This window comes from Thunnus maccoyii, chromosome 2, assembly GCF_910596095.1.
Source record: "Thunnus maccoyii chromosome 2, fThuMac1.1, whole genome shotgun sequence".
In the NCBI taxonomy this organism is placed as follows: domain Eukaryota; kingdom Metazoa; phylum Chordata; class Actinopteri; order Scombriformes; family Scombridae; genus Thunnus; species Thunnus maccoyii.
The window spans coordinates 8,730,769-8,752,680 of NC_056534.1; the positions used below are offsets into that span (position 1 = coordinate 8,730,769).

Consider the following 21,912-nt stretch of genomic DNA (forward strand, 5'->3'; position numbering starts at 1 on the left):
ACCATTATTAGAGCGCTACCTCACTTCCATTTTGTTCTGATCTGTTTTTGATCATCACACAAACCCAAAGGCCTACATTACATTTCTTTTGCTGGTATTGTGTGCTAATCATCATTTCAACATCTCAGAAAGTCACAAAAAAGGACTGTGTTTTAATATAATGTATGCTGTTGGCTGGCAGAGGACTACAGTGAGAGGGCAGCTATAAATACACACAGTGATCAGGGAACGCAGAACAGGTGAGCAGGTGGATGTGGGAATCAGGTGAGAAAGTCTGGGGACGTCTAGTGGACAGGTAAATACTATGAATAATTGCCTTTTTAAAAATCCTCCTTCTAAAAAATCCAGAATCTATGAATATGCAAATATTGTTAATTTCAGAAGTTTAACTGTTGGACACAAGATGTCTCCTGCTTCACTGAAAAGTCCGTCAGGTTCCCACATCACACTTGTGTATGTTGCAAACTGGACCATGATTTGCTTCCAAGCTGAAGAATTTATCAAAAGTCTTCCATACTACTATGTTTTGTTTTCTACATATTTTCCAAGTTGTCCATTCTAATGAAGAAATGATGAAAGCTTACTGATATTAACACTTTTTCAGTGTCCTACAGACATACTGTATAGCCACAATCTGATTATTTAAATTAAAAGACTCCAGTTATTCATTTTTAAAAAAAGGAGGAGGATACCACTCTTGTTCATGAATTCTTGTAAAAAAAAAAAATGCTAACCTGAGGCCATAGTATTGAGACTTCCTGGAGTGCTGCTGTGTCTGTTTTATAAGTTGTCACTTTAGCACAGTGCAAAATTCACTCTTGCATAGATATTAAGTAGGCTTTATTTGACAGTGAAAGAGAAAATTCAGGGGTTTGGCCAATGCTTCTTCAATTTAAATAACGAACAGGCCTTTTCTCGTCATGAGGAGTACTGACCTCTGAATACGGTTGCATAATGTCTTCGGCTTCAGTTTCCCCTCAGTTCTTCTTCAATCTATGACAATTTTCTTTTATGAGAGACCATCAAAATAACATTGATCTTGACCTTGAGACTACAGGTTTTTTAATGATAAGCCTATGGTAGGTGCTGGGGTTGTGGAGTTTGAAAGACTTGGGCTTTACTGGATAGGGAGGGTTTAATAAAAGATGTTCTCAAGTTGCATTATGGAAACATTGAATCCAGTGTCCTTGAAGCATGACCCATACAGTAGAAGGAACTAAAAGTCAGGATATCTCAAAATATGATGCTCTAATTTTGACTATTTCTTTTTTCTTAATCGCTTTTTCTAAATAATTAGAACCCCTTTAAATACTTGGGAGATTGACACTTAATGTAGCCACAACCTACTCAGCATGTGATGTGTGAAATAAGGCAGCTTTTTTTTTTCTTTTTTTTTTTGAAGTGATGAAGTCAAACATTGACACATCTTGCACATATATTTGTGCTTTGAAAGGGTGATACTGTGTCGAGCTGGTTCATAGTTTCTGGTACATTATAGGACAAAATGATGTAGCATTTGTTTGCTGAGCCTCTTTAAAATATCAAACATGCTTTTTCTTCGTGGTACATATAATCAGTTATTGTGGTCCACAGTTATGTCATAATCCAAATAGACATCTTGGTGAAGGGACATGAAGATTTTGATACACGTTGACCACATCCTTATGCAGATATGAACTAGAGAGTGAACTTCTGAACGCTATGACCTCAATAAAGATGCCTTTTGCTGATACAATACGCAGTTGTGTGTGCATTAGCTGCAGCAGTTGCGAGGAATTGAAATATAGTGTGTCCACATTTGGCAATAGTGGTAAAGGTCTGAAGATGTAGAGGAAGATTAGGTAAGAAATAAGAAATATAGGTGTTTCAACATATAACTACAAGTCAGACTTCTTATAAACTCAGAAGCTTCTTCTTGCTGTGGGAACCTCTGTCTGAAATGGGTAAAGGCATTTTAAGTCATATTTTTGCTACACTCAGTTTTTTCAAACTCTGCAGACTTCTCTGTCTGTGCTGAAACTGATTATTAAACTGGATGCCCATGATCTACTTAGTTGAAGCATCTGGTACTGACAGTCAATAGCTGTGTGGGATAAGTTGTAGATTATGTATAATGATGACAGTCTTGCAGGCGTTACAGGTCCCTCATTATTCTTGCGCAACTGTCTTAAAAAATGTTTCAATCCTGCGTTTTGCAGACAAACAAAATTCAATTAAAATTGCTAATTGTTTGAATCGCTTTTGACCAATTTATATAATAGGAGAATATAGGAGATGGTTAACAATATGATATGATCAATATAGCAACTTTAGCTAACTAATATAAGAAACATTGTTTACAGGCCCAGAGGAGATAATCAAACACCAAAGCTGGTGTTGCACCATAACAGTTTTTATTAATCAATATGTCTGTTCCCTGCTGGTGAAGAGGTGTACAATTCAGAGAACTAAAATTTGCATTTACATTGTTTTCCTCAATTTGGTCTTAGTGGTTATGGTGGTGATGTGCTATATGAAAAGTCAGTGGCTCACTGGGATCCATCCTAGGAACCATGGATCTATGTACCAATTGTTTTTGCCAAACCAATTAGTTGGGATATAATTTGTAAAGTGTGTTACAAATCACATTACATTAAACCTGATCTGATCATAGCACTAAATTTGGTTCATTTCCAGTGATTTGGGTTACTGGAATCTTTGCGACCTCATCAATAAATGGGAACTTTAAGCAACTGGTTAATTAAAATTCTTCATTATTTCTCAGATGATTTCGATTGTTTTGCTTTTTGGAGATATTTTGATTCTGTTTGCCATCTGAATCTGTGTGAAATTATTCTTTGGATCAATATTTGTTCTGCCTGATAAATGTCTCCATTAAATATAACACTGAGGCAATGCTGTCATGCATTCATCTGGACCAATGTAGGACCAAGAGGACATAAAACAGCTCCTAAGAAACATAATATCAGTGAGATTATATATGTTTTCTGCACCACAAACCAACCACAGATAACATTTTCTTCACTGATAGCTCCGTGACGTTCAGCTCTCACTCTAACTTCGTCAGCATCATATCACAGTTTAATACTTTTGCAATACACTCACCTAAAAGTATCAAAAAGAAGAAATGTGGTTATTGCTTAAGTGTGAAGAGATTAAAGTGCCTTTAGATGGAATCAAGAGGATGTTTCATGTAAAATTGTGACTTCAAATAAATGATATCAGATATACTCGCAGCACACTTGAGAATAAGTTAAGTACGGAAAGAGGAAGGAAGATGTTTTAATGTCAGAGCTGCATGTTGTTTATCCGCCAACTTCACACTGACTGGCCGTCCGTTTTGTTCTCTTCAACTGTTCCTTTGAAAAAAAAAAAAAAAGATACTTGGTTTTGATCGGTGAGTTGCATGATTTATTTGTTTATTTATTTATTCATTTATTCATTTGGGTTTTCTTCTTGGAGCCGCTGTGAAATGGCCGATAAAAATGATATTATGCAATCAATTTTCTGATTAGAAGCTGAAGGACTACAACAGCCATGTTGTTGGCAGAAGCTTTCTGTGTGTTTGTGGGTTTCATTCTGTGCATTTCAGGTATGAATTATTATCTATCTCTTCTTGTACAGTACTCGTACGATACGTGTGATATACGATTATTAATTGTAATCTGTAAAAATCAAAGGGGAAAATGATTGTTTTACATAAATGTGGGGGTTATTGTGGAAAACTATATTTACTAAAATTTAAAAGAACTGAATACATTTTATAAATTATTTTATTTTATTTATATATTATACAGAAGCAAAAAGAAAAGAAAATGCATATCAACTCTAAAGATTATCACAATCTACTGGCATGAGCTCTTCAAATGTCCTTAATTTATTGTATATCTTACTATCATGATTAGTAAGCATCCAGTATTTAAAATGTATAAAATCTGTTTACATGTTCGCTAATGAAAGCTTCTGTTAAAGGGGTTCAGGGACGAGCAAACAGCATCTGTGCCTTAAAAGGTTCATCAGTGGATCTGCCCTGCTCAGCTCAACATCCCACTTCGAGCATGAAATGGTTCACTGTACACCAGAATGGCTCAGAGTATGTTCTGAATGAGCTCTCTGCAGATGGAAATCGTGTAACGTACAACATGTCTGAAGAAAGTAACTACACTCTAATGATCAAAGATCTGAGAGAGAGTGATGAAAAGTCTTACTGCTGCAGCAAGACTACAGAGACACCAGAACTCTGCTGGCACAATAGAACTGAGCTCTATGTTTCAGGTACAGTGGCTGCCAGTTATATGTTATTTTAAGAATGGCATCATTATATGAATTCTTACATTATTCACCGTCATCTCAGATCTGCAGGTGAAGGTGATTCCTGCCACAGAGTCAGAGACAGTATCACTGATATGCAAAACCAGCTGTCCTCCGACTGAAAACCCTGCAGCCTACATCTGGTACAAGAACAGAGAGTTTCTCTATCAGGACTGGTCTCCCTGGTACCGACAGCTGGTCAGCGGCGAGGAAGCAGTCAGATACTCCTGTGCTATCAAAGGCTACGAGGATCTCAGAGCTCCTGAAGTCTCAGTGGGTGAGTGACAACATTACAAAATCCTCAGCTTAATATGTTATACTTTCAAGAAAAACTAAATAATTCAGGTAAATCCTATGACTATTATTAAGTTCAACATAAAAAATACTGAAGTCATTTCTTTTTGCTCAGATTCTGTCACATCAACCTGCTTTACTGTGACCTACGCTGAAGGAAGAATGTGTCCTTATAACGAGACATCAGTGGATGAGCCCTGCTCCATCACATATCCCAGAGGTTAACTTTCCACAAACATACAGACATACCTCCAAATATATCACAGTGACTAATTTGTAATTTCCCAACAGAAGTACATGTTGAGAAGACTCAGGAGAAGAAATATCTCACACTGACCTGTGCAACCAGCTGTCCTACGGTTGACCCTCATACTGCCTATAAATTATTCATGGCCAGAAAGTTATTAAATCACTGCAACAAGCAAAACATTATGATTTTTGGATCGTCTTATGTAAGCTTCTCCTGCGCTATAGAAGGCAATGAAGATCTGCGCTCTGCTGAATTCTGTGAGTATGAACTAACTTAGTCTTTTTTTTTAACTTACTAATATTATAACCTAAATAATGCTCAAACACCACAGGGGGGATGTATAACAGAAAACACCTTACAATAAAATGCAAATAGCTCTGATGTAAAAACCAGTTTGAGAATTCATAAAGTTTTATTTTTGTCTATTTCTGCTTTCCTTTTTTTTGTTATTCATTAAATATAACATATTGTTTCGATGTAAATATATTTCAATGAGTGGTTGGTGATGTGATTTTAGCTGGTGTGCCGCCTTAAGAATGCAGTCTTCCCCTGTTTGTTATTATTAATGTTTAGACTCCTCTTACCTCATTAGATACTTTTTAGTTTTTGCAACTTAACATGCAACATGGCTGTTGCTGTCTTTGTGCTTTACGAGTCATCGCTGCTAGAATTTCTGGCTTATCAGTCTCAGAAACTATTACTCACAGATTATGTTATACTACATAACACGCATTATGGCTGTGCAGCGGTTAACACCTCACAAAATGAAACTCCAGGGTTTGAATCTGTCAGTCCGTGGGAACCTTTTGGTGTGCAATTTGCATGTCTCTGTGTTCACATCCTTGTGATAGAGAGGTGATAAATCTGGGATAGGTTCTAGCCCTTTGCTACTCTGCAAAGGATTAGGAAGTATAAATAATGGATAGATGGATGGAAATTAAAAATGCAACTTAAACAATTACTTTATGTATTATGGGGGTCATTTTCTTTTCTTTTTTTTTGACACCAGACAGTAGAGAGGTGACTCTCTCCCTTTATTTCTTTGGAGGAATAAGGGGAGAGAGAGGAGGTGTGACATGCAACAAAGGTTGAACTCTAACCAGGGATGTTGCAATTACACATTCAAGCATTTGCATTTCTGCATTTCAGTTTTTCAAGTCTGTCTTAAAATAACAGCCAGGTGCCCAAATGAACATTGAAAGAGGTTCATTTGCTGTAATCATTCCTCCTGTTCATACTGACTATTAAGGGATCCCATCCTGATGTGCTTTCAGTGTAAATGATGGGAGACAAATCCAATATGAAGCTTCAATTTTTCCAAATCAAGTCAGCATCTTTCAAACTTACTGTATTTTTACTGCTAAATTCTTTCTTTTTTTCCCCCACTGCAGCTAAACAGAAAAACACTGTCTGTTGAGACACAAAGAGGGAATTCTTTACTAAAAAGACTGTAATTGTAAAGATAACCAATTTATTTGACTATCTCAGATGGCTGAAGCCTCATATAAGTTCCAGATAAACTTTTAAATATTTTTATATTTTTAAACATTTGAAGGGGATCTTTTAATAGTCAGTATGAACAGGAGGAATGATTACAGGAAATGAACCTGTTTCGATGTTCATTTGGAAACCTGAAAAATTGTGAACTTATCCTTTAAGACTGGTTACTTTTTTGCAACCACAGACGTGTATGAAGAACATTTTTAATCTGTTTTTTAAATCTATTTTTCAGGCATTAAAGATAAAGGCTGCATGCAGTGGAATTACGTCAGCGGGAGAATCTGCGCCCTGGAAGGCTCTTCAGTGAACATTTCAGTTGAATACTCTGGCATCCGGCAAGACAGTTCTAAATTATGGAATAAAACAGAGATAGGTGGTTACAAGGATGCTGAGAGTGAGATCAACAATACAGGTCGTGTAAAGTATGATGACAGCATGGAGAACCACCACATCCTGACGATTGATAACCTGCAGAAGAGCGATTCAGGAGAATACACATTCAGAGTGAAAAACTACAAAGAACCGAAAGATTTACCTAGAGTGACGTTGGTTGTCACAGGTAACTCTTAAGCTGAAATACCTGCATACCTTTCAACAGAGAACTGGTTGCTCTCTCACTGTACACTAGCAGCAGTCAGCAGATTATACTCATTAATGTCTTTACAAAACGACCAAAGTCTGGTTCATGCTTAATGAGATAACATGATAACATGATGATTTAATTTTCTGGGTAGGAGCCCTGCATTCTGCTTTTTCTATTGTGTATTAAATAGGTCTGAAGTTAAAAAAAAAAGTCTCTTTTTTCTGTTAATTGATCTATTAAACCATCTTTCAGGCCTGAGAGTGAGGTTTAATCCTTCTGCAGAGGTGACAGAGGGCCAGAGAGTCACACTGACCTGCAGTACCAGCTGTCCTCTGACTGACAACACAACCTACATTTGGTACTTGAACAGTCAACCTCTGCCAGAGAACCAAAACAAACAACTGGTTCTTGACCCGGTCAGCATTCAACATGCAGGAAACTACTCATGCACTGTCGAAACTCCCCAGAACATCAGCTCCAGTGAAGAGACTCTCACTGTCGGTGAGTGTGTCTTGAAATGTTTTACAGTTAAAAGTGAAGCAAATGTCTCATATTTGGCTTGTGGCAGGGGTTTGAGCTGTGGACGGTGCACTTATATAGTATGCACCTTAACCATTAGGCCACCGAGGCACCGCATGTCTCAGTTTTTTTAATGAATAACATCATTCACCCACTTTTAATCTTACATGTAAATCGACTATACAAAATTTATTCCAAAAAACCCCCTCAAGTATCTGTTAAAATAATGGATTGCTGTGACTACCACCCCACCACAGACGCTTTACCAATTTACATTTGGTAGAAGGAAAATGAAGACTGTGGAAATTATAATTACAGTACAGGGCCAGAGCCTACAAAATACAGTCCTGAGTCTTACTTTTCATTGCTCTGAAATATGTTACACTGGTAACTCTCATCTCACATCCATCTCTCTCCAGCTCGAAGGAAATCAGTAGCAAGAATTATGACCGTAAAACTGACTACATTATCACTGAGCCTGTCTGCTGTGGTTCTCCTCTACCTGTGGATGAGGTAAAAGACTTGAAAATCTGCCATTTTTTCATTTCTCATATTCATAGTCTTGACTTAATAAGTCTGTCTTAATAGTAATTCTTTGCATAATCTGACCAATAAAATCCAGAAAGAAGAAAACTCAGACCTCCGCTGGTGAGCTACATGACAAAACACAAACTGAAGAGGTGAGTACAAGCCTGACACCTAGAAATGACGATAATATACATAATATAATAACGATTATTTCAATTAATCTGTTAATCTGTTTAAGTTGTTCGGTCTATAATAAATGTCAAAAAAAGGTGAACAATGATGATCACAAGGTTTTGTCCTGACCAACAGTCAACTAAGCAAAGAAAAAAATTACACAAAATTATTATTTGATTATCAAAATAGTTGGCAATTCATTTTCTATCGATTGATTGAATGAATAACTTGCTAATTGTTGCAGCTCTAGTGTAAGTCTGCGTGTGTTCCCTCTGTCATCTGTTTTCTCTTCCCTGCAGATGGAATCGTTTTATGCCAGCATCTCACCCAGGGTCATGAATCCTGCAGCACAGAGAGAACCGGCAGAGGAGCAGGAAGACACTCTTTAATGACTTACTGGGTTGGCTTGCGTACTGCAAAGGCACCTATATATGTTGTACAGCCAAACACGGAGGTCACATAAAAGCCAGAAATACTTGTCTTTTATCCTTTCTGACATCTACTTCCTCCTGTGTAGCAAATACCAGTGGTTGGACACAGTGTTCTTATCTACAATTGCAATCTGTTCATAGAGGCCAACTGCATGTTTGAAATGCTAATTTTAGCTCCAAATTGACAAATGTTCTTGCTAACTTCCTGTCAAACAGGTAGTGAACTGCTGCGCACTGCTTTCACCATTAGAAAACATCCATTCAATTTAGCATTTTCAGTTTTCTTGTTATATTTCATGTTTTAATGGCATATTTATCTTGTTATTATCCTTGTTTATTTTTTCTTGTTTGTTTGACAATCATGTCTGATGTAATTACAGTTCTGTGAATATCATATTTTTTATACACTGGGGATAACTTTAACCCTCTTGACATTCCTCCTCCTCAGCACATATCCATTTAGGATAGTTTGTTTGTGTGCCATGATGCTGTAAATGTGCAAATGGATTAAAGCTAAATTACAGCAGACAGATTTATTTTTTTAATAGTTAAAAATTATCATATTTTATATGTTTTAATGTAGTATTTTTTGTCATTATTGCTTATTTTTTGTTTGTCTGACAATTATGTCTGATATAATTACAGTTCATTATATATAATACTTTTTATACATTGAGAATAACCTTGCACAACCCTCTTGCCATTCGTCCTCCTCTGCACAGATACATGTGATGGTTTTATTGCGCAAATAAATTCAAGCTAAATTACAGCAGACTGGTTTCTTTTTTTTTTTTAAACTAAAACTTTTCTCAAAATAGAGCTAGTGGACCACCCAGTTATCAAGTTATCCTAGTGTTTTGGGGAAATTAGTACTGTGTCTCATGCTATTGTTTATATTGTACTGTAGAAGAGACTTGTAATGTGCATTTGCTGATATAATATAATACAATATTAATAATCATTTATTCTAATCATTATAACAAATGATTCATCTAAACACAAATAAACTAAGGATGCGCTAGCAATGCTACAGATAAAGATTTTATAAAGGCTAAACAAGCAAATTACATGCATAGTTAGAAATACGTCGAAGTTTAAATGGAGGAAATGGTGTGGTCTTTGTTGCAATTATACATCATATACAACCATTACATTTATTATTTACTATTGGTCAGTAATGGGTGTTATATAAATAGGTAAGACCGTAAGATACAGTTGAAAGCTCTGAAAAAAAAGTATTTCCAAGGCAGAGATATGCACCCACACACAAGTACATAAAGGTTTATTTAGCAGATATTTACCATATTTGTTTGCAGTAAGCAAATGAATCACTGTGATGAACTTTAAATACTTTGAAGAAGAAGACCAAAATTAGTCTGATAGTCAGCCAACTATTGTCCGTTAGTGTACTCTGTATCTCCCACAACAGCATAGCTCTGGATATGAAGGTGAAAATGAAGCTGCAGAAGAACCTGCAGCTCGGTTTTAATCAGCTAGTTGTACGTGGAAGATGTGGAGTCATTCCCTCTGACAATTAATGCAACCTAAGGCTTCTGTTTAGTCTTCTAAACTTTTAATTTGCTGTCTTTAGCTGTCACTGGACTGTAGCCAATTAGAAAGCATAAATAAAAACAAATGGCAGATGCATCTTGTCTGATAATATTTTAGCTTTTCATATAATAATCTCATCAGTCAGGAAGTATGCTTAGACTTCAGTGTGACCCTCATAAATTTAATAGAGATCAGTCACATTGCAGTGTAGGGTTAATATTGCGGTTTTCAAAATATCCCATAGAGGGCACCAGGTGCCTGCAGAAAGGATCCATATTCAGCTGAGATCAAAGGGAGAAAAGTAGAAAGAGAAGAAAAGAGTAGAGTTTGGTGTGCAAGCCAGCTGCGGTGAGAAGAAAAAGTAGTTTTACTAATTAAAGGTGCAGCTTGTAGAATTTAGTGGCATCTGGCAGAACAGACTTGGTGGAAATGGAATACAATATTCATAAGTATAAGTTTTAATCAGTGTACAATCAGCTGAAAATAAGAATCTTTGTGTTTTCGTTACTTTAGAATGAGCCCTTTATATCTACATAGGGAGTGGGTCCTCTGTCACGGAGCCTGCCATGTTGCACTGTCATGTTTCTAAAGTAGCCCAGAATGGACAAACTAAACACTGGCTACAGAGAGGGTCTTTCGCATTTTTCACGAGTTTCACAACCACTATAGTGCTCCCATACACTTGGAAGGGAGGGGAGGGGTATTCAGTTGGTATTGCAATATGCAACCTCACTGCTAGATGCCACTACATCCTGCACACTGAGCACGCTCCATGGATGCATTTGGCCATAGAGCGTGCGCAGCATGTTTTCATCTGTCTATTTCTTTACAGCAGGGAGTGGATTTTTTGGCTTCATGTGCCACTGACCAACTTTCATTTGAATGAATGGGCCTTGCCTTCGCCTTTCTTTATACATCCATGAACATTTCTTATCGGACTGAATGGGCACCATTTTTGGTCCAGTATCCAGCTCGCATAAAACATCCATGATAGCAGTAGGAAGTGGAGACGTGTTGTCCATATTTATACACAGTCAATGTTTTTTTTTTTTACATAAAAATTGTTTATGAAAACTGAAAGTGGAAAGAAAAAGATGTAAGAAAAAGCTGAAGAAAGATTAAAGCTGATGTTACAGTGATTGACATCGCAGATGCAATACACACTAATGTAACAGTTTGAAGTAGGCCAAAAGAAAAAAGCTGAAAACTTCAATGATAAGTCAGTTGAGGCAATTTGAAAGTTCTTCTCATAGGAATCCATTAAAAAAGCTGAACAAAGTTGAACAAGTTAAAGGGTATAAAAGGTAAGGACAAGAAAAGTAATAGCATGCATCACCTGAAGAAGACGCTGGGTAAAAGTAAGTTTGAAACAACCTTTATTTGGTTAGTTAATTATTGTTATTGTAGATTGTGTTAAGTCACTAAATATTACTCTTAAAATATACCAACCTGGGTTTAATTTAATACGGGTAATAAATTCTATTTATTTAACTGATTCTCACAACACTGCTGTACGTCCCTCATACGTGTGACGTAACGACGCCGCGTTCATATTGGTCACGTGATTTCTGGCGTATGGAAATGAGTCGCTACATCTAGGCGTTGAGAGCGATTGATACTCTGCTTCAAGAAGCTACCGGGCTACCTGTGTCGACTGAGCAAAGCACGAATATACCATGGACGGCAGAGGCTACGGTTCTGGTAGATATACACTGGCTGTTAACCTACGCAACGCACTAACCCCACAATTACCGGCGCAGACATATTAGCCTTGGCTGCAGTCATTAACGTTTATTAGTTGTCCGGTTAGCCACATGCTTTGTTGCCGACAAACGTAGCTTAGCCTCCGTACGTTACCGTTAGCTCTCCGCTAGTTCCGATTTTTAGCCGTCATGCACAACCCACGCATGGTTGTGAGTTGATGCGAAGAAGCTTTTGCTGACTGTTAGATAATATTGTCCTATCTGTTATGGTAATATCAACCGTTAAAAGTCGTAACGTTTAACGCCACATCAGGCCCGTTAGCTAACTTGAACGAAACATTGCAAGCTAGGTGATCAGGTTAGCCACTTCGCCACTGGGCATTTATTTGCTAACAAGCTAAAATAGAGGACTGTGGTAGCCCATTGTTGTGTTGATGAAGGGTGTGTTAGCTGCGTTGCTAACTACGGATGACCGGCTAATTCCATTAAAATGGAGTCAGTGTAGGAAAAACTGACTTTTAAAGGCTAGTCTGTAAAATGGCCGTCTCAGCAAATATGCTTCCAAAACCCTTACCGTTACTAATCCTGTTCTGCAGTTGTTTTGGCAAGCTATCAATGATCAGATGCATTGTCCAATTATAAACTATAGAAAACCAGACTGAGACTCTGTTGAAGAGTTGAACACTCTTGAAACATCTTTCAGCTGTTAAAGGATGAGTTCACAATTTTTCAAGTCTGCCTTAAAACAATATTCAGGTGCCCAAATGAACATTTGAAATAGGTTGTTTTTGCTGTAATCATTCCTCATACTGGCCTTTAGAAGATCCCATCATGATACATTTACAATAAGTGATAGGGGACAAAATCCACAGGCCTCTTTCTGTGCAAAAATGTATTTAAAAGTTTATCTGAAGCTAATATGAAGCTTCAGCTGTCCTAATTAGTCAAATCAAGTAGATATCTTTCAGTGTTAGTCTTTTTAGTGCAAAGTTCCTCCTTCTGTTACTATATTTCCACTGCAGCTCAACAGGGAAACACTGTCTGAGGAAACACAAAGAGGGACTATTATGCAAAAAAGACTGTGTATGTGTCAAATATCCACTCGATCTTTTAATAACCAGTATGAGCAGGAGGAATGATTACAGCAAGGAAAACCTAACCTAAAAGTCCAGTGGGTTTTGCTTTATAATCTGTCGTCTCACTACTCAGATGAGCTAGGGTAATGACTCATTAATAACCAAATGTCATCCCCGATTAAAGTCTGAAATATCAGAAGTTACTATTCAATTTGTATACATCAATCTTTTCTCTCTTGTAGGTTACTCCAGTTGGGGAGGTGGCGGGTCAGGCAGCAGAGGTGAGTCATCCATCCACCTTACTGATAAAACTATAGTCAGTTGATACTGACACGATCTCACATCATAGAACATTCGACTCTGTAATCCGATCAATATTGTAACAGAGTTTGTGATTTTATTATTGGTGTTTTCTAACAACTTGTCAACTAAACTAGGGAGGTTGGAAGCAGCCTTTCCTCTGAGGGAGAGATCAACCCCTTGCTTTGTGAAACAATAAATGAATCATTTAACTCTATTTTACAATTGATTATTAACATTTGACTTTGACTGATTTTTCTGTTCATCCACTTTTGATTAAGGGACTAGTGATTTAACCACCCCTTGATTATTATAAGGGACGGGATAACGGTCATATTCAAATCTTTTAATTCCTCACCGTATTAGGTTCTGGGAGCTTTGACCTGTATGGGGGAGGTTATAAGGACTCCATGTCGGGGCTCGGGGGTTATGGAGGAGGAGGAGGCAGCCATATGAAGAGAGGGCTCTCGGGAGCATCCCTGCTCTCATCCACAGGCACACACGCAGATGCAGTCATTGCCAAGATCAACCAGCGCTTGGACATGCTCACTCAGTTGGAGGGGGGTATGAAAGGGTCTCGAGACAGGTAAGAATTTTTTTTCTTTTTTTCTGCTCCATACTGTCTTTATCAGTCATCAGATACCACAAACACACATACATGTCATTGAGAGTATTACATTTTGCAGTAGTGTCTGTCTTGTTTTAAAAAAAAAAAAAACTTGTGTGGTAGGTTGAGAACTCTGTTTCTGAATTTTCCCTCATGCCTGGACAATGTCCAACCAGTTAAATGTTGCTTGTTTTTAGATTCATCAGAAGAAGAACCCTCAGTAAATGTCTTGGTTCACATTTTGCTATGATATTTAGACACTTAGGCCTTCTAATGCTATTGGTAATTGAAGAAAAGTCATTTCAAGTTTGAGATTCTGAAGCGGCCTCGTTGTAGAACAGAATTCTGAACAGTTTATGCAAACAATTGAAATCAAACCAATGTGGTTGTAGAACTAGTTGTTGTTGTTGTTTTTTTTTTAGAACGGAGAGGTTGCTCTAGTAAATTTGGCAGTTTAAGCCTGCTAAGACATTTACATACACTGCACATTCAGCCTTGGGGAAAATATTTCTGCCTCAATTCCTTTTTGAGGTGGAGAAGTTGTGAGTTGCTCACAGGCTGCATTTGAATGCCCCAGCATCTGAGGGAGCTTTGATCCGTCTCCATTTGCTATGTTCTGGTTTGTCTGGGAAGAAAGTGCTGTGTTCCTGCAAAACCTTAAGACGTCATGAAACTGCATGCCCCCCTGCTGGAAGTACAAGTACAGACCAGCATTTCCATTTTGTGTCAGATTGGCATGCTTGCACGTGAAGCCAGTCCTTCTTTACCTAGCACTCCTTGAACATTGCCTTTTTGTCTTGACTTTGTTTTCATTTGTTCACACTTTGTTTTTCTCATCCATGTGACCTAACCCTACATTCTGGCTTTAGGTTACGGAACAAAGATGAGTTTACAGGTGTTGGCCTGATATTATTTTTGCTGAATTGTTTATTGAAGGCTGCCAGCTGTATCTACAAAATCACTCTTACCCCTGGAATAAGCCCAGTTTGTATTTCATCCCCTTTCTTGAGTACTTACTATAATCCAGTCACTTCCTTGATAGTTTCCCTCTTGCATCTGTCTCAAGACATCATTGGTTCTAATGGACCATGCTCATGTCTGTTTAAGGTTTCAAAGCCAATCCTTTAACAAGGAATAGTGGTGAAAAGACATTGCAATTCCCCTCCTCTGCAGGATACTGCTTGACCTCCAACAGAAAATGTGGTTGGATGAGTTTCTGTAAATGTAATGATCAGAGGAAAATTCAGTATTATACAATAAAATACCACAAGCAGTGTTAACTTGTTTTGGATCACCAATTTCTGATCTAATGTGGTTTATGAAATAGAGCTGGGAGTGACAAAAAAATAAATGGAGAAAGCGAGACCATGGAGGAGAAGGAATAGCAGGTGGAGAAATCCAAACCTGACTGCCTTTCTGCCTCCCTTGCTCTCTGCTCTTTATCACCCCTCTCCCTCCCTCCCTCCCGCAGGTTTGACCAGTACGAGTCTTTCGACTCGCGTTCCTCCGCTCTCACCTCCTCCCGAGATCTCTACAGATCTGGCGGCAGTAGCTATGGTTATGGCGATGGCCGTGGGGACAACATGCTGTTGGGTCAGCGAGGAGGCTCGGGCTTCGGAGGGGGAATTGGGCTAGGGGGAGGAGGAGGCTTCGACAGCCCTTCCTCTTCCTATGGAGTCGCTAAAATGCGACAGAATATGAGGGAGTCCTTCACCAGTGGCCAGGGAGGAGGTTCTGGAGGTGGAGGATGGGCCGGAGCAGGCCGACGTTCCCCCAGAAGGGGTGGAAGTGCTGGGGGTCGAGGAGCTGGAGGAGGGTTTGGAAGCCGCAGGTCAGACCCCACTCCATTAGGAGGAGGTGGGCGGGGAAGCGGTAGTGCTGGCCAGACCCACCGTGGCCACTCTCCAGGAGGTGGTAGAGGCAAGCTCCCATCCCTCCTGTCCAACCGCATGTACCCTGAGAGTGGGGGTTTCCATCAGGGTTCCAATCAAGGGCCTCACGACTTTCCTGGGAGGCATTTTGGAGGGGGCCCACGGGCTGGCCGCCAGCGAGGCCGCAAGAGACCCCTCAACAAAGTAAGTACCTCCAGCCAAATTAGGAAGCCCTCTTCAGACATTGGGCAAAAGTTAAGCCCTTTCCGATTCCCTCCTTTTTGTATCCTCAACCAAACGGCAAGTCAGCCTCACGTGCTAGTACCTGCTTATGTGCCACCAAAGCAGTTTGTCACAAATAATCCCAGACACACATTTGACGCGTCACTTGCCTTTCCATCTCCGCCCAGCCCTTATTCAATGTGGTCAGAAATGCCTCATGGAGCTAAACTGCCCTTTTTGTACATAAAAGGCAAGTGACACTCCCTGCCCTATTCTTTTTCTTGTTTACATGCGTCGGTGTCAAACGATTTGACTTGGGGAATTATATTTTGATTAATTTAGTTTAAGGTTGGTTAAGTGTAAAGTTTTTTTTTTTTTTGTCTTTTGCGTAATCTCACAATAAGGGTAATACGAGTGATAAGGACATGCCCAGAAAATGAAGACGTGTCAAGTGTGCTAATTGGCTTTGACAAGCATTAAAGGTACCCTGTGGAGTTTTTGACATCTAGTAGTTGGTATATCCCGAGATGATCATAAGGATCAGTGTCAGGGTAGGTAAATATAAGTATTGGATTTGGTATTGGCAGCATGTTATTGAAGGACTCGGCTCAGGGACATCCCTATTTAGTAATGTTATGGAGCAGCTTTATTATTAGTGGGTCCCCCTTGTATTTGCCTCATGCACACACATGAGGATAGACATGCAGAAGCCCTGCCAATGGTTTTAACGCTATTCCACTGACAGGTGGCGCTAACGCCCCAAGAAAGGTGACAGCAAGAGCAAGAAAGAAGACTGCTAGCTAGTAAATGAGAATATGTAAAATTCAGGATTCAAAATGTGAAAAGAATTAGGTTTTCAAATGTTTTATTCATCATGTTTCTTAGACCTTAAGAATATGGACAGTGCATGTTCAGTAATACAGAATACAGTATTGTTTACAAAAAACTCCACAGAGCACCTTAATTCATTGATATTAGTTTTTGGTTTTACTTCCATATGTTTTTGTCAGCAAGTATTTGTGAGTGCAAATTGATTTTGTTGACTGTAGCAGGTGAAGCCACAGCGTGATGTCCAGAAGAAGAGAAAGCAGACACTTAGTGGAACTGATGAGCCTGAGTCCAAGATTAACAGGACTGAGAGTACAGGATCAGAAGCTACCCAAGGTAACTTATAAAAAAACAAACAGTAGAAATACTTGATATATTGGAAATAAACAACCTCATTACATGACAGACCACAGTTCTTGTGCTGACTTTGGCTGTTGTTATTATGCTTTACTTCAGAGCAAACAGAGAAAAACGGTGATGACAGTGAACCAAAGACTGAAGCTGTGGTGAGTAAATCAAGCTTGTTTGGAGACTCACTGTTGACAGGAACTTTGTTTCTTCTGTCGGTCAGCATGGCCCCTAAATGAAATCTGATAATCAGATAATTAGTTTTCCTTATTGTGCTATACCAAAACTGTTTGTCTGGCTTTATTAATCATGTAACTATGTAGGTAGCATAGCAAGCATCAAATACATAGGTTATGTAATATATACTATAGGTATAAGCTGTGCTACTCCAATAAGCTATGGCAAGAAATATGTATTTTTTAATACATGTAATAAATTTTGGGATGCTTTTCTTCACAGGAGACAAAACCTACTGCTGATGGAGATAATGGTAAGCTTAACTACAATTACCTCTCACTTTTTCCCTCCTGAGATTCTTTGTTTCCCTTGTTTCCCTTCATATATCAGCTATTTGTACAGTTAACCTTCAGTGGAAAACTCGGCATACTTAAATTCTCTTCTTGTGCTTAGCTGCATCAAAACAGGAGGATAGTTCCCAGTTGAAGAAAAAGCCACAGGGAAAACAGATCCCAGCCCAAGGTCAGGACAAGCCCCCAAAAATGAGGAAGAGGAGGGGCTTCCTGGAAAGGTGAGAGAGCATACTAGATACTTAAAGGGGTATTTAGAGATGTGTGCTTCCTTTCTTAGAGAGATTGGTTTGTTGTCTCTTGGTTTTGTTGCAATCACAAAGCCAGGTTTATGTAGGGATAGGGGGATTGTTTCATGTCACTGTGCTTGTTCCTGGTGTGCTTTAATACTTAATTTTGTATTTTTTCCTCCAGGGTGATGTTTGCATGCTCTGTTTGCAAGTTCCGTTCGTTCTACAAGGAGGAAATGGAAACTCATCTTGAGAGTCGTTTCCATAAGGACCACTTTAAGTTCCTTTCCAGCCAGCTGTCCAAACCCACTACAGACTTCCTACAGGTGACTGAGATTGATATTACATTCACACCATATGCCACGCTCACAGATGCACCAAGAAATAGTGTGTATTATAGCATTTGCTCTTTGTAAATGCACTAAAATAAGAGTACAAGTAATGATGGAGTATAATCGTAGGACTTTGCCCAAATCAGAATTTTCTAGTCACATCTGATTAACTAGTTTGAACTGATGCCTCACTCCATATCATCCTTCCTGTGGGTTTAAACAAAATATTTCACATGTATGGTTTTCATGGCTGAGTTATTGTGTTGAATTTTATTTGAATTTGGTTTCTGCTTTTTAAGAGAAGTTACACCTATGTTGTGATGTTATATAATTAAATTCTTTATAAGATTAGAACTCACACACAAAACTGCTGGTTTTAAGTGATTCATGCATGTAGAGTGTAGGTGTTCTCTTTATTTTAAATACAAGCATAGTAACCTGGATAGGAAAACATTGGTTCATGTTTTTGTGCATGCAGGATGTTTACTAGAGGAACTGATTCTTATGCAAAGTTATATGCGGTGTAAACTATCAAAAAACATGCCCTTTTGTGTTCTCTAGGAGTACTTGCAAAACAAGTTTAAGAAAACAGAGCAGAGGGTTAGCCAGTTGGAAAACCACAGCGCTTCCATCTGCCAGATGTACAAAGAGCAAGACCTCACCAGGGGTAAGCAGCAGCAGCAGCAGCAGCAGCAGCAGTGTGTGTTGGTACATATGTAAGACAAAAGGGAAGAAGTCACCTGATTGCTCATTGCAGATATTTCTCACACTTTCATGTAGATCTTGGTATGGAACATTTCATGAGGAAGGTGGAAGCCGCCCACTGCGCAGCGTGTGACCTTTTCATTCCAATGCAGCCCCACCTGATACAGAAACACATCAAGTCACCTGACCACAACTACAACCGTAAGGTATGGCCCACTGACCAAGACATCTTAATAATCTGTTGTGACATTAACAGTGTATAGAAAGGTAAAGAGGGAATGTGACAAGTACCGGGCTAATAGGGGTTTGACTGTGTGAAAAATTCACAGTTCTAATACATTAGTTTGTTTTAGGTTCAGTTACAATTAATCGTCAAACTTTTAGACTCTGGAGACATAAATTGTGTTGTACAGATTAAGGCACTCAAACATTTGTACATGGTCTTTCAAAAAATTAGGCAACACAGTCTTTGTTTTGTTTGTGTTTTGGTGTTATAATTTACTGTAAAAAACCATAATGATCCAAAACAAGATGATATAAGAGAGTCTTCAACTGCACAATGATGCACTGATCTGAAGTCCTATATTGATAGGTCTGGTACAAGTACTGTCACACCCCTGTGGCCACCGCTGGATGATGTAACGCTTGTTCTTTGGATGTTTTACGCTGTCTTATGTATGACTCTGGACTGTCCTCTCTGTCATTCAAGGGTATGATGGAGCAGTCCAAGAGGGCCTGTCTGTCAGTTGCTCGCAGCATCCTTAACCACAAAATCATTGGCAAGAAGCTGGAGAGTTACCTCAAGGTATGTAGAGTAGTTGCACTTAATTTACTGTTGCTCTTTAAATGTACTAGTACGCCATCAATATATTGTCATTACAAATTTGTTTTTAGCCACAGTACAAGTGAAACCAGAACACTGCCCTTAATAGTTTCATCACATCACACTTTCATACATCGCATCTTTTTAAAATTCTAGTGCAAATACTCAACTCAAGATAATAAAATGATTTAAAAAAATCAAATATTTGAATAATTGTTTGAATACTTTACCATTTTTGTTCTATTGTGAAAGGCAATATACAGTAGTATGACCAAAAGTAAATGACCTAAGTGCTCCTGTGTGCTATATTTTGCCATTTTGCTTTTAACTGCCAGTAAGAAAAACATGCCAGCACTCATAATGGAGCACACTTCTTGTATAAATTATACCATGCAAGCACAAATTAAGCCAGGACCATGCTTTTAAACGTATGACTCATCTAGCAGCAAGTAAAAGATGAGCATTTTTGGAGGATATAAGCTATGGTATTCTCTAAATTCAGATCCTGGAGTAATGATGACATAGTGTACACTTACGATTCCACTTTCAACTAAAACAATGCTACTTCTTCCTTTTTTTTTTTTCTTTTAGGGAGAAAACCCATTCATTGGTAACCAGGACGACCAGGATCCAGAGGACTCCATGGTGATGGACGTGTCTGAGTTGGAGTTAACCAGTGAGACAGCAGACAACCAGACGGAGGTGGCAGCAGTTAAAGACGAGCAGGTGTCTGAGGGAGAGAAGGACCAACCGGCGGTCGAGGGTGAAGAGGCAGAAGCAGCAGCAGCAGCAACAGTAGTAGCAGCAGCAGAAGCAGCGGAGGAGGAGGAGGAGGAGGAAAAAATGGAGGAGGGGCTTGAAATGGAGGGAGATGAGGAGCTGGAGAACCAGGAAGAGGAGGAAGGTTTCGAAGTCGGAGAAGACGAGGAGGAGGAGGGATATGTTGTACACGATGAGATTGGCGACGAGGGATTACAAGTCGAGCAGGAAGCGGATGAAGAGGAAAGAGTGGAGGCAGCAGAGGTTGAGGAGGAAGAAAAGAATGATGAATGACTTTTGCACCCTGTGTGACTTGTTGATCTTAAAATAAGTCTGGACCAGTCATTGACTCCCACAGTCCCATTCATCCCAATTTTATTGCCAGGCACATTAATGAAAACTACATATTTTGCTCCTGAAATTTGTCACTGTCTATTGAGTCTGAACTTAAATAGTTATATTTTTTTGTTAAAGAAATAGTTTGATATTTTGGGAAATACTTTTATTGGCTTTCTTGCAGAGAGTTTGATGAGAAGATTCTTTTTATGTATGCCTACCATCTCTCTTAAGAGGAGTTGCTAAGCGTATGTTGGGGCTTTGGAGAGAGCCAGGCTGGTAACCGGACGCACCAGATGGCTTGTTACACTTAACCATCTGAGAAGTCGTCCTTGGAAACTGTTCGGAAAAAGGGCAGGCACTTTCAAAAAAAATACTTGGCAGGTGATTTGATGAACCATCTGTCTATCACCGTCTTACCTTGCAAGGCAGCTGGATTGGCGAGATCACGTGAGAATCCTCATAGGACGCTGATTGTGGTTCGGACCAATCTAGGGATGTAAATTTCAGTTGATTTTGCTTCCGATGCCCATTAACTGGTAACTTACCGGTTAACTTTGTCAGTGTCGGAGCCTCCGTGTGAGATACCTCGGTCAGTTAATTTGCGTTTTTAAAAATTTTGGGGCTGCACTCGCTCTCAGTCCCGCCAGGCACTGAAATTTGGCACCGATTGATCTAACGTGAGGTAACGAGTTCAGCACCCGACCCTAGTATGCAAAGTAACTTGCGTAACCAGTCAAAAATATTCTCGGTGGTTTACCAATTAACGATTAACCACTGACATCCCTAATTCGGACACAAGCGCATAACTTGACGCCTGAGGAGATGGATTCTCGTGTGATCTCGTGATGTTGTGATCTTGTGAATCCAGCTGCCTCGTGAGGTAATCAGGTTAGTGGTTTTCCCCTGCTTCCAATCTTTTATACTAAGTTAAACTAAACAACCCCTGGATCTAGTTCCATGCTCGGCACAGACATGTCTCATTTTAAAACTTGGCAAGAAAAAGCGTATTTCCCAAAATGTCAAACTATTCCTTTTTAAAAACTTTTGCTTGTGCCTTTGTTCGAATTAAACTTAATTTAGATTATTTGTTTAGAATTGTTT

At 39.0% G+C, this 21,912-nt stretch overlaps 2 protein-coding genes across 4 annotated transcripts; both read left to right on the forward strand.

Moving 5' to 3' along the window:
• The first annotated feature begins 1,765 nt into the window (after window positions 1-1,765).
• On the forward strand, window positions 1,766-9,343 carry LOC121880752. Of its 3 annotated transcripts, none has more exons than XM_042388265.1 (11): window positions 1,766-1,943; window positions 3,516-3,592; window positions 3,973-4,275; window positions 4,355-4,588; window positions 4,721-4,825; window positions 4,897-5,112; window positions 6,588-6,914; window positions 7,191-7,439; window positions 7,877-7,970; window positions 8,080-8,137; window positions 8,459-9,343. In XM_042388265.1, the coding sequence occupies exons 2-11, from the start codon at window positions 3,538-3,540 to the stop codon at window positions 8,546-8,548; spliced, it is 1,731 nt and encodes a 576-aa protein (XP_042244199.1). In that variant the 5' UTR covers window positions 1,766-1,943; window positions 3,516-3,537; the 3' UTR covers window positions 8,549-9,343. The 3 variants fall into 3 exon arrangements, with proteins under 3 accessions (XP_042244199.1, XP_042244182.1, XP_042244191.1); XM_042388248.1 differs by lacking the exon at window positions 1,766-1,943 and adding an exon at window positions 1,962-3,397; XM_042388257.1 differs by lacking the exon at window positions 1,766-1,943 and adding an exon at window positions 1,962-3,397 and having other exon boundaries at window positions 3,519-3,592.
• Window positions 9,344-11,702: 2,359 nt separating this feature from the next.
• Window positions 11,703-21,197, forward strand: akap8l (A kinase (PRKA) anchor protein 8-like). The gene is made up of 13 exons (XM_042426629.1): window positions 11,703-11,842; window positions 13,163-13,201; window positions 13,587-13,806; window positions 15,299-15,902; window positions 16,970-17,084; window positions 17,205-17,254; window positions 17,556-17,586; window positions 17,727-17,844; window positions 18,038-18,179; window positions 18,747-18,852; window positions 18,966-19,096; window positions 19,600-19,695; window positions 20,305-21,197. The coding sequence occupies exons 1-13, from the start codon at window positions 11,818-11,820 to the stop codon at window positions 20,764-20,766; spliced, it is 2,139 nt and encodes a 712-aa protein (XP_042282563.1). The 5' UTR covers window positions 11,703-11,817; the 3' UTR covers window positions 20,767-21,197.
• Window positions 21,198-21,912: the final 715 nt, after the last annotated feature.

What these genes read in the sequence shown, in the direction of transcription:
- LOC121880752 (XM_042388265.1), top strand. Translation starts at nt 3,538, where the DNA reads ATGTTGTTGGCAGAAGCTTTCTGTGTGTTTGTGGGTTTCATTCTGTGC. An exon ending in AGCTCCTGAAGTCTCAGTGG is followed by an intron (nt 4,589 to 4,720) that starts GTGAGTGACAAC and finishes CTTTTTGCTCAG; the next exon opens with ATTCTGTCACATCAACCTGC. An exon ending in TCTGCGCTCTGCTGAATTCT is followed by an intron (nt 5,113 to 6,587) that starts GTGAGTATGAAC and finishes TCTATTTTTCAG; the next exon opens with GCATTAAAGATAAAGGCTGC.
- akap8l (XM_042426629.1), top strand. Translation starts at nt 11,818, where the DNA reads ATGGACGGCAGAGGCTACGGTTCTG. An exon ending in TGGCGGGTCAGGCAGCAGAG is followed by an intron (nt 13,202 to 13,586) that starts GTGAGTCATCCA and finishes TCACCGTATTAG; the next exon opens with GTTCTGGGAGCTTTGACCTG. An exon ending in AGGATCAGAAGCTACCCAAG is followed by an intron (nt 17,085 to 17,204) that starts GTAACTTATAAA and finishes GCTTTACTTCAG; the next exon opens with AGCAAACAGAGAAAAACGGT.